General features: G+C 32.2%; 1 protein-coding gene across 1 annotated transcript in view; it reads right to left on the minus strand.

Annotated features, from left to right (window-relative positions):
• LOC139487629 (G-protein coupled receptor GRL101-like) overlaps positions 1–18032 on the minus strand; it is a 48490-nt gene that overhangs the window by 23821 nt on the left and 6637 nt on the right. The window contains exons 5-15 of the mRNA XM_071272549.1: positions 16804–16961; positions 16331–16480; positions 13143–13296; positions 11685–11996; positions 9573–9787; positions 8711–8927; positions 6859–7266; positions 5332–5535; positions 3891–3969; positions 2901–3076; positions 1485–1637 (exon numbers count right to left, since the gene is read on the minus strand). Of these exons, the coding sequence (XP_071128650.1) occupies positions 1485–1637; positions 2901–3076; positions 3891–3969; positions 5332–5535; positions 6859–7266; positions 8711–8927; positions 9573–9787; positions 11685–11996; positions 13143–13296; positions 16331–16480; positions 16804–16961 (2226 nt within the window). The remainder of the gene's footprint in view (positions 1–1484; positions 1638–2900; positions 3077–3890; positions 3970–5331; positions 5536–6858; positions 7267–8710; positions 8928–9572; positions 9788–11684; positions 11997–13142; positions 13297–16330; positions 16481–16803; positions 16962–18032) is intronic.

The following is an 18032-nucleotide window of genomic DNA, read 5'->3' on the forward strand; positions in this document are numbered from 1 at the left end:
AAACTCACAACCTCTGTGTTGATAGGCAAGTGAGGAGGTGGGTGAAATACTTAGCAAATTTACCGTCATGACTCCTCTAGTTATTGAAAATAGGTTGATTATGGAAGATTCCTAATCTGTGGTAAATATGACGTCATGTCGTTCCTAATTTATGGCAGATTCCTTATCTGTGTTAAATATGACGTCATGTCATTCCAAATCTATGGCAGATTTTTTTAAACCCTAATCTATGGCGAGTTTTGTAATTTCCTAATCTATGGCGAAATTTTTGTTGTTTCCAAATCTATGGCAGATTTTGTGCAAACGTAGAACAAGGCAGTACATTATACAAGTATTGACTTGTCTTAAACTCGGTCTTAAATAACTTCAAATTTACGACAACTGGAGCATGTCTATAAATATTTGTGAAATAAACATTCCCTAATGGTTAACAAAATTGTAATGTCAACCATGAAATAGTGTAGAAGGGAAATACATAATACAGAAATCAGGATTAATATGATCCTCCCCGGAAAAATAAGCATTTCTTAATCTGTGAATGGTACCGGTTTAATCCATGTATTAAAACAACTAGAAAAAAACGGAAATCCATTGACAAACAAGACAGCAGTTAAAAAAAAATAAACAGTTTGACTTTTCACATAATATTTATTTTAGCGTTAATTAATCTGTTTTAACTGGTGACGATTTAAGTCAAGGTGGTATCCTGTAATTTCATTTTCTAACTTTAAATACTTTGCCATGCAGCCATAGATGCTAAAATATTAATATACAATGTAACTCCATTCCCAAAAAATCCACAACTTAAAACTTATTCTATGGATAAAAGATAAAATCTTTCTTTAAACCATCGTCAAATTGTTCTAGAGGGAAAACAGAAAGTGTTTTCCTGAGTATTTTTATAACAGGACATCAGGAATATTTGGAAAGCCAACAACTTTGCTGAATTCGGCGACAACTTATATGGCGTATTTTTTATTTTGACGTTATATTCCACTTTTTTTCCCGGAAAATAACGTAATTCTTAAATTTCCCATAAATTTGGAGAAAACAAAAATCTGCCATAGATTTAATTTGTTTGGCGTTTGTTACGTCATATTTACCATAGATTCATATCTGCCATAGATTTGGAACCCGCCATAGATTTGAGTCCTACATATATATTAAGAAGAGAGAGGGAAAATAAAACAGCGTAGTTCCTAAAGTGTAAAGATCTCGTATAATAGCTGTAAAGGGAGATAGACCACTACAGTTGTATCTCAAATATCGAGCTATCTCAATTTTTATCAAAAATGAACTCATAACACTATAAGATTCACTCGACGATTTGTAAACAGAAAATATCAAGGCAAAAAACTACATTTAAAACTCTATTTCAATTAAGGGTTCATGTTATCATAAATGGTCTTATTTCCAGTGACATACTGAACAAAGACGATGATAACCAGGTGAATCAATGAATATTATTAATGTGAGAAACTCACCGCAATATTTTTCATCAGAACTATCAAAACAATCATGATATGAATCACAAACTGCCAACTGTGATATAACTTCTCCATTTCCACATGTAAACATAGAACGATTGGCAAATGATGATCCTTCATTGCTCATTACTCTTATTCCGTCACCGTTCTCTGAAAAAAATGTCTATATTCATTAAAAAAGGTGCGACAGATTATACAATAAAACGTTGATCAAAAACCAATGTAGATATAGTATGAAATCAGTAAAAATCCGACTCAAGCAAGTATACAACAAAAAACACAAAGAAATATCTGTTCTATTGATGATACAAGTATATTTATAAGTTTATCTAAGTATAGCAATTGAAATAAGAGCCGGTGTTAGGGATGTTCTTCATGTCAGCTACAACCTCAGGAATGGTTCCCATCTGTTCACTATGATTAGTATCGACATTAAAATCTATCTCTTCATTTACAAACCATCTTAAATTACATTTTGTTTTAAAAAAAAAGTATCTGCATTCGTTTATCCCTATCAACTATAGGCCAGTATAATAGCCGATAATCGCAATAAAACAAGTACTTGAAACGTTGGTACACAAAGTTAAATGTACATTTACACATATTCCAGAGTGAGGTTGTAATAAAAAGCTAATTATTATCTGACTATGTGCACATAAAAATCAGTTAGATGACAAACATTTGAACACTCATTGTTAGTAGTTTTCAAATAGTCTACAAAATCATGTGATCAAAACTATCCAACACATCTCTGTTAAATTCAAAGTCAAAAACGAAGATGAAGTTGATAGAGATATAGAGTTGAAAAGTAGCAACAGGAGTAAATCTGGATTTAATTGTATTGAGGCAAATCTCGTCTAAGTATATGTTTATTTGGATAATACGTACATCACCAAATTGTTTTTATGACAGCACGATACGTTGTTTATTGTGTGAATTAAAGCCAATTTTAAATCAACATATTAGTCATTGATGACCGGTGAACAAATAATATAATTGATCTTCATCAAAATATTTATTTTAAAATATGTTAAGAATTATTCAGATAAAAGGTATAAAAATTATGAAAGAAGAGCATAACATTAAACAGGGTTATAATTCTGTTATAGTGTACAAATTCAAATAAGAGGAATGAAAAGTTGTCCATCATATTTAGTATACAATCTATAATATTTGTTTGTACAAAGGTGTTTATTTTGTACTTAATTTTTATATTATACTAGTATGTCGTTTCATTTTGAAGGATATTGTAAAAAAGTAAAAACAACACGTTTTTAAAATTTCTCGCGCCCGAAGCGCTTTTCTGGATTTACCCTCATCAGGAACGCTCAAAGCCAAACATTTGAAATCCGAAGATAGATAAGTACCGAAAATCGTTGAAGAGCTATATGTCAAAAATACCTAAAATAATACCTTGATTCTGAATAGGATCCAATTGTGTCTCACACATGAAATAATGTATTTTGTCATAAGCACATGGAACATCATGCCAGTTCTGTTTATTATGAATACTGTCAAGTATGATTGCCGTACACTGTTCGTCATCGAACCCATCTGGTTGAGAGATACTCGTTGACATTTTCTTATACCTTAAAACAAATAAAACAGTGTTTGGACAGGTATAAGAAAAGTCTCAAATACAGCTTAGTCAGTAAATTTAGAATATGTCTTAAGATTATAATGATATATTGATTTTATATATTCACTTCTTTGATTACTTAGATATCACATAGACATATAGCGAACATATGAACAACACTAATCCACCAATTTCTTAAATAAAGCTTATATCAATGTGTTGTAAATTTACGCTTACTACAACCAAATAAATTACCGATACAATTTCTGTAATAACACACTATCTAAACGAATTATCAACGCAGTCTAATATATTTATTTAGCGTTGATCATTTATTTAACTTACTTACACCGTAGACAAATCATCTTCAGCTTCTAAGGCTATCAAAATTGTCTTCTATTCTAATTAAAATTATAATCAAATATATAAGCATCTGAATTAGATTTATGCAGGAACAGTTGTCGTGCATGTAGTCACTCAATCTTCGAAAAAGTTCGTTTCTTGTTTCTCACAAGTTGAAGTCTTATTCATCATCTTTACGTTTTTGTTGGATTTGATTGACAGATACGATTATGACTTGATTAAAGTTACCTAGGCAACAGTAAAATAGCATGAGAAGTAATAAAATGCTTATACATCTAGTTCGATATTCCTACTTTTAAATTTAGAATGAAAATGTGGAGTTTAGAATTCCAAACTGTTTTTATTAATTTTTTCAACTAAAAATGACATTAGTTTATATATTTTGGTAATAGTCTGTCTAAATCTACCAGGTTTTTTATTGTATGGATTACTTTGATTAGAAAATATAATAAGCATATTACCAGGCTGTATACGTTAATGGTTCACCACTCAACCACTGGAAATCTGTTATCTTGTAACCTTTATTCCTTTTGACCAAACCTGAGAAATACAAATCAAAGAAATAACATTGACAATGGAAATGAAGAATGCGTCAAAGAGACAAAAACAGTAAAGAGCCGAAAACAGTCAAAGACCACCAATCGGTTATCAACACAACTATAAAATCCAACTAACGGAGTCGGGCTTCAGTAGGCCCCTAAACAAAACGGTGGACGTTATCCTAAACTACAAAACATATCAATATATTAAAATTAAAAAACAAACAAAACAAACAAGACTAACAAAGGCCAGCGTCTCCGGACTTGGGAAGGTAAAAAAAGGCGGCTGGGAAACGTATTTGAAAAGGGAAAATATAAATTAAAACAAGAATGTGTCCAAAGTACACGGATGCCCCACTCGCACTATCATTTTTCATGTTCAATGGACCGTGAAATTGGGTAAAAATCTAATTTGGCATTAAAATTATACAGATGATATCATATGGAACATGTGTAGTAAGTTTCAAGTTGATTGGACTTCAACTTCATCAAAAACTACCTTGACAAAAAACTTTAACCTGAAACTCCCACTTTCATTTATTATGTTCAGTGGACCATGAAAAAGGGGTCAAAAGACTAATTTGGCTTTAAAATTAAAAAGATCATATCATAAGCAACAAGTGTACTAAGTTTCAAGTTGATTGGACTTCAGTTTCATCAAAAACTACCTTGACCAAAAACTTTAACCTGAAACTCCCACTTTCATTTTCTATGTTCAGTGGACCGTGAAATATTGGGGTCAAAAGACTAATTTGGCTTTAAAATTAAAAAGATCATATCACAAGCAACAAGTGTACTAAGTTTCAAGTTGATTGGACTTCAGCTTCATCAAAAACTACCTTGACCAAAAACTTTAACCTGAACGGACGGACGCACAGACGGACGCACAGACAAACGGAGCCACAGACCAAAAACATACTGCCCCTCTACTATCGTAGGTGGGCCATAAAAATGTTTGCATCGTCCCGTTGTATAATCATCTTATCAAAAAGTATGTAAAAAAGCAATGTAAATGTTCTGGTCATATTATACAGTTTTTGTTTTGGGATATTTTATATTAATGATGAGCGGTTTTTACGAATGAGACTAACTTTATATGATTGTGAACGGTTTGCGTTTAAAACAAAAGTACATTTTTACGGTTTGATTCATGATAAATTAAAATTTATGTAACTATTCATTTTCTGTTTATTTGACTTCCACTCACGTGTCCAATTATTCTCAGGTTGCTATTTTAAATCGATGTTACAGTCCGAAAATTCCTTTGAAATGTTAGATGCATTCTGTAGATGTGCATAATGAATAACAAAATACTACGGTCCTGATGAGAATCTATAAATTAAATTAAATAGAATTAACATGCCTATGTATATTTTTTCAGCACTTGTCGTTTCAGCCATGGTAAACAACAGTCGATGAACAAAGGCCATTTCTTCTTCAGAGTTGATACTGACAAGGTGACCCCGTTTTCTCACACATGCAGTTTCAGCCTTTTGCTGATTAGTATTGTTGTTGTGAAATAGCTTATAACAACTTGCTTTCAAGTTAGCCCATGTTTCAGCACAATCTAAAAAAAACGGTTATTTATAAATAGATATTTATACTTTATTTGTAAAGTGTTTATGGTAAAATGTACCACACATTATGATGCAATGCATTGCCACTTTGCGAAATAACTAAAGGACAAATTTAAATTTCATACCATCTCATTTTTTTTAGGAAAAGATCACACTTTTGAGATGGAGTGTTTGTCCGAGGTCTCCGGACAGATCAAACCGAAATGTTTTCAGTTGGTTCTGGCTTTTTCTTCCAAAAAAAGTAAAAAAACAAAAATAGTGAACTCCAAGACAAATATAAATCAGAATGTCCCTTATCAAATGACAAATAAAAGGCTTAACCACATCAAACGAATGAAAAACAACTGTCATATTCTTGATTTGGTACAGTCATTTTCTTGTGTAGAAAATTGTGAATTAAACCTGGTTTTAGAGGTAGCCAAACTTCTTACTTCTATGACAGTCGCATACAAATCCATTATATTGACAAACATGTGTGAACAAACAAACAGACATAATATCTAGAAATATCCAAAATATGGATACAGCAGTCAACATTTTGTTTTGTGTATGTGCATAAATATGTAGGCAGAGGTCGGCTCAGAGTTAGAATAAGATGTTTTAGTAGGATGGCAAGTCGTAGCATTAAGCATTATTATGCGTGCTGGTCTAGTACAAAGTAGTTTTCGTGTTCGTCTTGCGTTAAGATATGCTGGTCCTGAATATACATTTTATTGCAGACTTAAACACAATTCATTTTGAACATCGTACCACATCGCTGTTTTCCCAAAATCGTTTATTATTTACTGTCATTAGATACGTTGTACATGTCCGAAGAATTATAAATATTACTACGTTTGCCTTATTAAAGATTTGAAAAGCTGTTGATGGTATAAACTAATGGGTTTTTATCTTATAGAATGTCCATATACAAATTGATAAGTTTTGAATGTAGCAAAAATCTTTTTTATATGGTTACTTACTTACTTTGTAAACAAGAATGTAAGATCTACGGTTAAGGTGCAATGAAAAGTTGGGTTTTATATCACGTTTAAGTTATTTCTGTTGATTTTCTCAACGACTTTAGAGATAACTTATAACTTTACCTAGTCTTTCGCTAGTCCATCTATTTAGAACTTTACCTTTTTTTAATCAAAATACTTTCAAGTTGAATATAGTCTTTTTGTTTATAAGTTTAAGTGTTTGTTGCAGATCATCCTTATGTATGTAACTAACTGTAAATTATGGCGAAAATAGAAATGTTAAGGAAATAGACTGATGGGCCTTTAAAGATACTACCAAACATAATTAAAAGATACTTTTACAAAACTTACCTGAGTCATTTGAAATGGTATCAATAACATTATCTTTTATCGTATATAAACCCAGAAAGCCTCTACCAGTCAGATCATTACCGACACGGAACTCTACATCCATCATATGCCAACTTGATACCAATCTAAAATGTGGCTTCGTAGCCTTAGTGAATCGACCAAGAGATTCAGATCTTTCGCCCACGATATCAAAGTCAAATACTTCAACAAACGCATCAACCAGTTGCAAAATGTTCACATCTAGTTCTATGAATTGAAGTTCAATATATTGTCCATATCGTCCTCTGATTTTCCACATATTTGTGTCAGACGCTGTATATAAGGAGGGGTATAAATGAGATGCTATATATGCAGTTTTCTCAGTGCACGTTGCAAATCTTGTAGCATTTACTCCACAGCCTGGATAATCTATAAAAATATATAATTAAAAAAATGTAAAAAAGATATTTGTTTTTTTTTATCATTTGCCACAATTGATATACAGATGATATACACATTTGCCACAGATTGCCAAATTGGCGTATACTACCTTAATGTTGTGGTATTGTTGAAAACATGTACGTTACAAAAATATTTTTTTTCAATATATTCAAATTGATTGAATAATTATCTATAATAAAAATAAAATTGAGAAAGGAAATGGGGAATGTGTCAAAGCGACAACAACCCGACCATCGGGCAGACAACAGCCGAAGGACACCAATGGGTCTTCAATGTAATGAGAAACTCCCGCAACCGTAGGCGTCCTTCAGCTGGCCCCTTAAAAAATATGTATACTAGTACAGTGATAATGGACGTCATACTAAACTCCGAATTGTACACAAGAAACTAAAATTAAAAATCATACAAGATTAACAAAGGCCAGAGGCTCCTGACTTGGGACAAGCGCAAAATTCCGGCGGGGTTAAACATGTTTGTGAGATCTCAACCCTCCCCCTATACCTCTAGCCAATGTAGAAAAGTAAAAGCATTGCAATACGCACATTAAAATTCAGTTCAAGAGAAGTCCGAGTCCGATGTCAGAAGATGTAACCAAAGAAAATAAACAAAATGACAATAATACATAAATAACAACAGACTACTAGCAGTTAACTGAAATGCCAGCTCCAGACCGCAATTAAACTGATTGAAAGATTATGTCTTCATCATATGAATATCAGGCACAATGTCATTTGTTATGTGACAACGACGTCATAAGTGTTTGGTTGTTTAGATTAATTGATAAAATTTGAATATAAGTGACACTTTAATATTATCGTCATTGTTTTGCTGGGTTTTTGTCAGAGCAAAAAAATAAATGACAGAAGAAGGAAAACAACAATTAATCAAAACATTATCTAACGGACCTCGAAAACGAGACAATTCTACGCATCAATCAAAGATAAAAAAAAGTCTTTGTTTTCTAAATGTGAGAAGACATAAATATTTGATTTATGATATGTGACGGATTAACGATTTTTAGACCTCTGATTGATTTCTTTTGCTGAAATATTTATTATAATGTGTATTTTGTTTACTCAAGTGACCAGAGTGTTGCTTTTCACTGGAACTGAACTTGAAATATTCTTCAATAAGACAACCACCCGTCAATGTGATTAAAAAAAGACTTGAAAGTCTTTCTTATACAAGTGCAAATTTCAGCATATGCTCTCTTTTACCTATATACCTTGATACGGTAGACATTTTCGTGTTACAAAGTATTAAAGGCATTATCATAAAAAAAAACAGACATCACAGATACTAGGCTTATAATTTTATACTTCAGTGTGTCTACAAACAACTCAACATAGACGCTCGAAGCAAAAATATTAATAAGCCAAATGAGGTAAGAAGTTAAAGAACAAACTGTTACCTATATTTTCAATCTTTAATTGATACATTAAGTTATCTGCCATTAGATACTGAAAACACGATGTGAAATATATGTTGACATTATCTCCAGTTGCCACGAAAGACGCATATCTGTATCTGTTTTGGTTGTCATTTGTTATTTTTATCTTCTTTCCTGTTCCAATATCTATTGATAATGTGTCCTTACATGAACTTGGATTAATATACGAATGACCACTCTACAGAAAAGAAGCAAAATTTTAATCAATAATTACCGTGATCGAGATATATAAGTCAGATAATTGAAATTGTTTAGTTAGAACTTTCATCCATTCGTTACTACATTTGGCATAGTAGTTGAGAAAAGTTAAAGTTCTTTATGAAACTAGCATGGTGCTGCAATTTATATATTTAAAGCTTAAAGTAATGAAAATTTTATTGAAGTTGAAAAAAATCTCAAGACTTTCTTATTATAGTAATGCCATCAAACAATTATATATAACAGAGAAGATTATTGTCATGCGTAATAACAGTGAAGATTATTGTCATGCGTAATAACAGAGAAGATTATTGTCATGCGTAAAAACAGAGAAGATTATTGTCATGCGTAATAACAGAGAAGATTATTGTCATGCGTAATAACAGAGATGATTATTTTCATGCGTAATAACAGAAAAGATTATTGTCATGCATATTAACAGAGACGATTAATGTCATGCGTAATCATAGCGAAGATTATGGTCATGCGTAATAACAGAGAAGATTATTGTCATGTGTAATAACAGAGGAGATTATTGTCATGCGTAATAAATCATTCTAGGAAATACAATGTGAAAATTACATTTAGAAACGTTCACTTCCTTTGTGTTCAAGAGTCAACTTACTTGACTAAGCTGCGCTTCAGTTGCAGTCTGGGCAAATGACGCATAGAGAATGGTCAGTTTTAAGTACTTTCCTGGAAAGCTCCATATGGTTAAATGTTCAGTTATTCCCTTTGGATAATTCGATGGAAACATTGGAGAGTCTATATAATCAGTATATCCGTGTAGAGGAGGAAACATCATTCCCCCAGCACCGTTAAACGATGGTCTATAAAAGTCTTTTGGAAAGAGTAAAATTGTTAGCAATAGTATTAAACTAATTGTGGAGAGGTACTTCTGTAGGCATATTATTTGTTTGGAAAAGAACGAAGTTGAACATAACTGATACTCTCTTTTTATCAGGATGAAGTTTTGCATTAAATCTTTATTTTTTGTCTAAGAATCTAAACGAAAATAAAGGTGGGATAAGAGCTAACTGCTGTTAATTGTCTTCATTTTACACAATTTCCTTTGAGATTGCTTTCCTTTTAGATCTCTTCGGCTAACTCGGCTGTGACTTTTTATGTGCTGGTTGAGGTTGTTTTATGTATTCGTTTTTATTCTGTAGTTATTCTGTCACCACTTATATCTATTATATTGGCATTTTTATAAATTAACTGTTTGCAAAAGTATGAAATATTCTAAATACTAAGGATGTTCTTGGGCCAGGCAGGAAACCTAATCCGTATTAGGCACATCTTTTTTTAACTTTTGGCCCTCGATGCTCTTCAACTTTGTACTTGTTTTGGCTTTTGAACTTTTTTATCTGAGCGTCACTGATTAGTCTTGTGTGGACGAAACGCGCGTCTGGCGTATTAAATTATAAACCTGGTACGTTTTGATTGCTTTTATTTGTGTGATTTTCTGTCCTATGTGTTCTCCCATTTATTTTTATTGTAGCCTGGCATGTAATGTTGTCATTTTAATGTTAAATTTAACATTGCCACAAAAGCGGAAGGTCTGCTAGCCAAAAAACCAGGTTCAACCACAATGTTTTTCTTAAAATTTTCTGTACCAAGTCAGGAAATTTGTCATTGTTATAGTTCGTTTTTGTGTGTGTTACATTTTAGTGTTGTGTTTCTGTTGTGTCGTAGTTCTTCTCTTATATTTTATGGGTTTCCCTCAGTTTTCGTTTGTAACCCGCGTTTGTTTCTTTGTCAATCGTTTTATGAATTTCGAACAGCGGTATACTACTGTTGATTTTATTTAAGTGTTTAATCAAATATCCAAAACTCGCTTTAATATCCAGATGATAACAAGCTATGCTTTTACATTTTCGGAAAGCCAATGACGGCTTTATTTATTAGTATCTGGCAATATATCTTTGAAATCTTCTCAAAGCATCAAGAAAATTTAACCTATTCATTGGTTTACTCAAAATTGTAATAACAGTTAAAAAAAGTTTTGGTGTATTACTTTTTTTATATTCCAGAATCTGTTTATATCTCCTTTCCACGTTTGATTACTTTTCCTTTCATCATGGTTTTTTGTTGCACTTGCAATAAAGGATTGTCGAAGTTTAAACAAAGGGTGTTATGGTTATGGTCCCTTAATACGGAAAACCCGTCTGTAATAAGATATGGAACTTAAATTATTCAATTTCAGCACATTTCGGGCAACCGCGACATAGTATTATATGACATTTAATAAAAGTAACAGTAGTATACCGCTGTTTGGAAGTCATACATCGATTGAGAGAAAACAAATCCGGGTTACCAACTGAAACCTAGGAAACACATCAAGAGGAAAGCAACGAAACAATAGAAACACTAAAAGGTCAACAAAAACAAACGACAATACAACACACACAGAAACGAACCATAAAATTACAACTGCCACATGACATACTTGAATGAATCTCACTTTAGATTTCACTTTTATTATATCTATATATATATATAAAAATTTTGATTTCGTGTATTGGCTGGTTTGCGGGATGTATTTTCATTTGTCGTTTAAATATACAGAATACGAGTCTGCATTAGGCGATAATAGTTGCCAAAGGTACCAGGATTATTATTCAATACGAAAACATTTTCTATAGTCACAGCTTTATACTGTGGTACAGTATTCAATATACATGTGATGGATATATTTCATCATTGAAAATAAGAAAATTTAACATTATCTTATTACCTGAGAAACATAGTCTTTCGGATGAAAGTACATCTTTGTTGTCTTCTCTTTTCCACAGATGTGTGAAATGTCTATTGGTGCTACTTGTATTGTAATAACAGCAGTGTGGAACATTTGTTCCCTGATAAATGTTTCCAATGTATCCTTTATCTATAGTCCGCTGCTGGCAATCATTCAAGGTGATACTTGAATCGTTATCACAAAAACCATTTGTTTCCATGTATCGAACAGAGGCAAAACCCATGTCAATGCTTTTCTTAGGACTACCGAGGATGCTACCACGCGATTCTTTGCACAATATATTGCGGGAAGCTTTTGTTAAATAAAACGAAACAATAGATAAATTATTATGTACAATATTATTTAGACAAGCTAAGCTAAGAAGTTCGATTCTACATTAGAAACTGAAAGCCATTAAGATGAGATAACTGGTCTGAATGTTTATAGAAACCTAAATATAGACTACACAGCAAAAATAATAATTAATGGTAAGACTTAAATGATTATATTAACTAATGTATATTTCCCAAAGCACTTCACTAGATTTGCCTTGATTATGCAAGGTAAACTCTAAACAATTGAAAGACAGGAATGTATATATACTACGAAACATAAAGATCTTAATGATCAAAATGAATCTAGAAGTAATATTTAATTTCATGTAAGGTCAACTATGTCTATGGAGTTAAAACCTTATAAAACTTCTGAAAACTTGGACCAAACAAACAGAATTGTCATCTTCCGATAGTTCACCTATTCTTGCAAGTGATTATGCAAGGTAAACGATGTTTTCTGTATAAAATTTTCTAGACCATTGTTTGTCGTGATGTTTACTTTCTTCTCTGATTTGTCTAGTATTTCCGCACCCCTTCCTTTTTTTCGATACATTTTCATTTTCTGAAATGTTTTTAAGTCTTTTAAAGCACAGAACTATTCGAACAAACTGCATTTATTGGATATGTGTTGTTTGGGGTTTTTTTTGTGTGATACGATTGACGGTATACAACAAAGGCTTCGTGGAAAGAAATATGCTTCCTACAAAACAGACATTTCAGACGTCTTTTTTATTACCAAAATGACTGCACTAACAGTAAATTTGATAGTTATTCTCGTACTAATCTGATTCCGATATAAGAAAACGTAGAACGTAGAAGATTGTAGTAGCCCTGAAACATATTTTCGGAGATTACATTTTTTACGTATTACAAAATGTCTTTAGTATGCAATAATCATATAATGGACAAATAAAGCGTTAAATGTAAAATCAAAGTACTATCACTGTGTTTTGTATCCTTTTATTTCTCTTTTAGGTCGTTTTTCTTCTTTGCGTTGTCAGTTTAAATTCGACTTATGAGTTTGAATGACCCTTTCGGATCTTTTGCCTCTAATTTTTAAACTATTGATTACATTTACATTTAACTAAACTGTTAAGTCATTTGAAACTGTTAAAGTTATTACCATATACTTGACATCCAATAAATTCTGCTTTAAAACAAGCAATGTCGTTACTTGGGTCTATAACTCTGATCTTTATGTATCTTGTCAGTATATCATGTAAAAACATGAACTTTTGTAGAATGTGTACGTCTTGAATAGTATCAATGGTGAAAACCTACAAAACATCTAACTTGACAGAGAACGATATTTTATACTCTCTTCTTTTTGCATTCTATAACACTGTCATTTTCCTAACTTAGTACAGGACATTTTAAGATCAAATGGTGGGTTGAACCTGGTTTTGTGGCAATCCTAGCCTCGCACTTTTATGACAATATTAAATATAACACTAAAATGACATCATTACATGATAGGAATACAGTACATATAAAATCAAGAACATTCAGGACAGAGAAATACAAACATAAACATGTATTTAGAAAGAAAATAAATAGATAAACAACCATGCAGATCCTTTTAAACCAAATAAGTCACTTTTTTTGTTGGTCTTTTTTCTTCATCATTTGATAAGAGACACATAGTTCTGTTTTATCATTTTTTATTTATGGAAGACTCGGACTCGTTGAGTCGCTGAAGTGCAATGTTCACACAGAAGTGCAATGGTCTACGCAGATGTTCGATGGTCCATTCGCTGATGTTCGATTGTCTATTTGACGTCTGATAGCTAGTTTAAAATCTACAGATGTGCATTTATTATGAGAAGTAAGTCTGGTTTTTTTAAATAGTTAGATGTAAACTCATTATTGTTTTTGTCTGTCTTTAATCACAGTTTCGCACTAAATTTATTGAGTACTCATTACTGAGTTTAACTACTATATCAAAGAGGAAGAATAATGGATGATATATTGTCCTCTTTGGTTTTCTACATGTGTATATAATTCTGCATTAACATTTATTCTTTTCTTTTATGAGTGTCTCGTTCATCGTGCTATTTTAATACGGAGAATGAGAGTCTGTCTGCAGACTGGCTTGTATTTAGAATAGGTCACGCTCCATCGCACACAAAAACAAACCTTGTATAAATTTCGATAAAAAATCGCTTCAAAAAGGTAACTTTCCCAAATCTAAAAATCCTCCATCTTTTTTCTTAGTATCTGAAGTTAATAAACCCTTTATCAATTTAAAGACCTTGAAACTAGTTCTAAAAGAGGGACATTCAAACTCATAGATCGAATATAAACTGAACATAAACACCATGGCTAAAAAAGAAAAAGACACAATATAGAAAACTAGAGACTTACCGATACGAACCCCACCAAACACTGGGGGTGATCTTACATACATTAACAATGGCAATGTAGACCATTGCACTTCTGCGTTACCACCATAACACTTAGGGTAAGCTATCAACAATATTATAGTATTAATGAATGTGTATTTTAATAATGGCCCTGTTATATGTCCAAGGTCTGTAATAATGGTCGAGGAAGTCTGTAATGGCCCGAGGCAATGCCGAGGTCCATTGCAGACATCCGAGGCCATTATTACTGACCAAAGACATATAACAGGTCCATTATAAAAACACCCATTTCTTAATACATTTATTAACCAACTGAAAAAAGTGTATGTGTTGCTGCCAATTTGATGTACTCTCTTACTCTTTTAATGACAGTTTATTTGTACTTCACCATGATCAAGCTTTAGATATACCAAATATCCAAGATATTAAGTTGAAAGAAGTTATGTGTTGAAAAACAGGATGAACAGTGATCCCTTTATATGGTTCTTTAATGTTTGTTGCTGGTTACTAAATTAAATAAAATGCAAAAAGGTATTATACAGCTTAATTTTATTAACTTTATTAAAATCCCTAACTGGGCTTAATACAGACAAGCTGGGCATTAATACAGGGTCATTACAGAAAAACAGGGCCATTACAGAAATACCAGGGCCATTACAGAAAAACAGGGCCATTACAGAAAAACAGGGCCATTATTGAAAAAACAGGGCCATTACAGAAAATATGTTATTTTTAATAACCAGTCATTTTTGGCAATAATGTACTTAGTTGGTTAATAAAATGTCATAATGCCACCATCGCATTTCACCGTGATGAAAAACACACTTAGTGCGCATGTGAACATATATTGGTTCCGCATAATACTTGTTCCCCCTGGAACAAATGATGGAAAACAAAAGTTCTTTGAAACAAAAATTACATAATAATAATATTAATTCCACCTTGATAAGATATTTTCCTGGAACTAAAACATCATATGGTTTCATAATATTTGTTCCTTTAAAGAAAGAGTGTCATTTGATTTTTTACACCTGATTAAATCTTAATTAATGTTCACCTCATATGACATTTACCTGTACATGTAGTACATACAAAGAATGGAGTCTGAGGAATAATTTTTTTACATATTTAAACGATGGCTCTTATTCAAGACAAGACATGAACATGCCTGTACTTTATTATTGGAAATTCACTTCCATACATTTGTAGTTGGAAATAATTTTGGATATTGTAGCATATATTCCTAGAACTTTGATCATATAATAAATATTTCTAGAACTTTAATTATCTAGTAACCATGATAACTATTCCTGGAACATTTATCATAATATAGCCAATATTCCAATATGCCTGGAACTTTTTTAATGTAATAAATATTCATAGAACTTTTATAATATAACAAATATTCCTGGAACTTTTATAATATAGCAAATATTCCAGGAACTTTTATTATATAAAACATTGTCCATACTAATCATGCTAATATTCCAAAGAACTTTTAGCTTATGACAAAAGTTTCATTGGGAACTTTCCTTATGTAATATTTTATCCTTTGAGAAGCAAATTTTCTTATAGCATTGGACAAAATATTATATAAGGAAAGTTCCCATTTGAATTTTTGTTATATGATAAAAGTTCTTTAGAACAAATATTATGGGGGGACTTATATTCTGTCACACTCAGACAATCGCACCTCAGAGTGACCCTCACGGTTTGGAGTACCATCTCGTTTCAGAGCTCACATCTATAGCAAAATTGGTTTCAATAAGAATATCACACGAAAGTAATTCAACTTATCAAACAATTTCAAATTCATATGCGTTGTTGAAGATTCTGAGATTACTGTTATTACAGGTTATCTTACGTTGTGAATGAAGACTAAAATGACAAGAATAGATTCATAACATTAAAAAAAACACCTTTTATGAATTTGTTTCAACTAAATTACCTTTGGATCACGACCATCTTCACCATACAGTTTGAGATTATGTTGTTGAAGACCAAACTCTACCACAAAGGAATGAATAAACCTCCTTGTCATCTGATACCACCCATGAAGTATTACTCCCTGAACCTCTGTAGGTACAATCAGATCAACCTTTAAGTGGAAATAATCAGTACCTAGTATTTTAAAGACAACTTGAAACCTGTCGTTACTTATTTGTAATTTGTATTTTCATGTGGAAATCCCATAAACCCTGTTACTTTTCTAATATGTTGTCGTTGTTATGTTAGTGTACAGACTATGTAATGAAAGTCTGCATGTTAAAACTTGAAGTCAGTTTCAACATCAGTTCAAGTGATTTCGTTTATATCCTCCACATAATTCAAAATTTAATGAACTTGTAATGCCGAAATGTATTTATATTTGGTTGTAATGTCATCAGATTGAAGCCCTGTAGTTACTTATTGTAAACTCACCATTAACCACCTATCCATGTCTTCGGGTGACGAACACCAGCCCCCAGTTGCTTGAATTGCTCTACTGCGGTGAATATCTTTATAGTTCGAAGACGTTTCTATCTGGTAATCTTTAATGTCACCCGATATCATCCCAAGACTACGCCCACATCCTGTCGCTAAAAATATTTTGGAATGCACAAGGAAAAAAGGATATAAATAGTAAAGTATAACATTTAAGAAACAATCCATACTAATGTTGGGGGAGGTTAGATACTTAAATCAAGTAACCAAAAATAGTCAATTGTTTGAGAATCATAAGTGTAAGTGGGCATTTTTCTCTAACTATACAATTGTGTATGTTTTATCGTCATCAAAATTGGTTTTATCGGGTTAATCTCACTCTTTGAATTTCTTATTTTGTTTTTGGTTTGATTTACACAACAAATAAAGAACGAATTAGTAAATGAAGGACAATAGTATTAGACCGATGCTCACATCTAGTAAATTCATTGAAAACATACTAATTGAGGTTAATAAACCTGAGAGAATTACACGAACTCCAAAAGTGGCGAACCTTATTAGTGATACATTTTCGTAGTAGCGTGCTCACCCCAAGTATGGAAGGTGTGGGTTCCATCTAAGGCCGGATTAAATGAAAGATTTGACAATTAGTATTGCTCGGAACATAGCATATGGCATTCAGAAAAAGTAGAGCGATTACCATTAGTCAAACAACAGGAGCGATCAGATGTGTCGACACGGTAAGTGTCTTCCGTGATGTATGCATCACCCGTCATGTTAATTTACCCTCAGTTAAACTTTCAGGAATGGGATATAATCGATACAGATCAAACGACTATCCTAGTATCTACAGATCTACGTCCGCGAAAACATGTCGCTAGTGAGATATTACAAAAGACAAATAGCATCGGTCAAACTATTTGGTCTCTTTTGGAGAGTTGTCTCATTTTTGAATCATACATATCTTCTTTTTTTTATTAGTAACGTTTTATTTGAGATATGTATATGTCATACAGTGACACAGAGAATATGTTACTTCTTAAAATGGGAGCTGACAATTGGAATGGTGTGTATGTCACAAATTCTTGTTTGAACTCTTCCATCATTGTAAATACTGATCAAAAGATCAAGATATGAAGAAGACCCTTAGGTCTCAGTAGCACAATAAAATCATATGGAATTATGCGATACAAGAAGACATAGTATGTGCGTCATTGAGCCACAGG

This window comes from Mytilus edulis, chromosome 9 (genome assembly GCF_963676685.1).
Source record: "Mytilus edulis chromosome 9, xbMytEdul2.2, whole genome shotgun sequence".
NCBI lineage: Eukaryota > Metazoa > Mollusca > Bivalvia > Mytilida > Mytilidae > Mytilus > Mytilus edulis.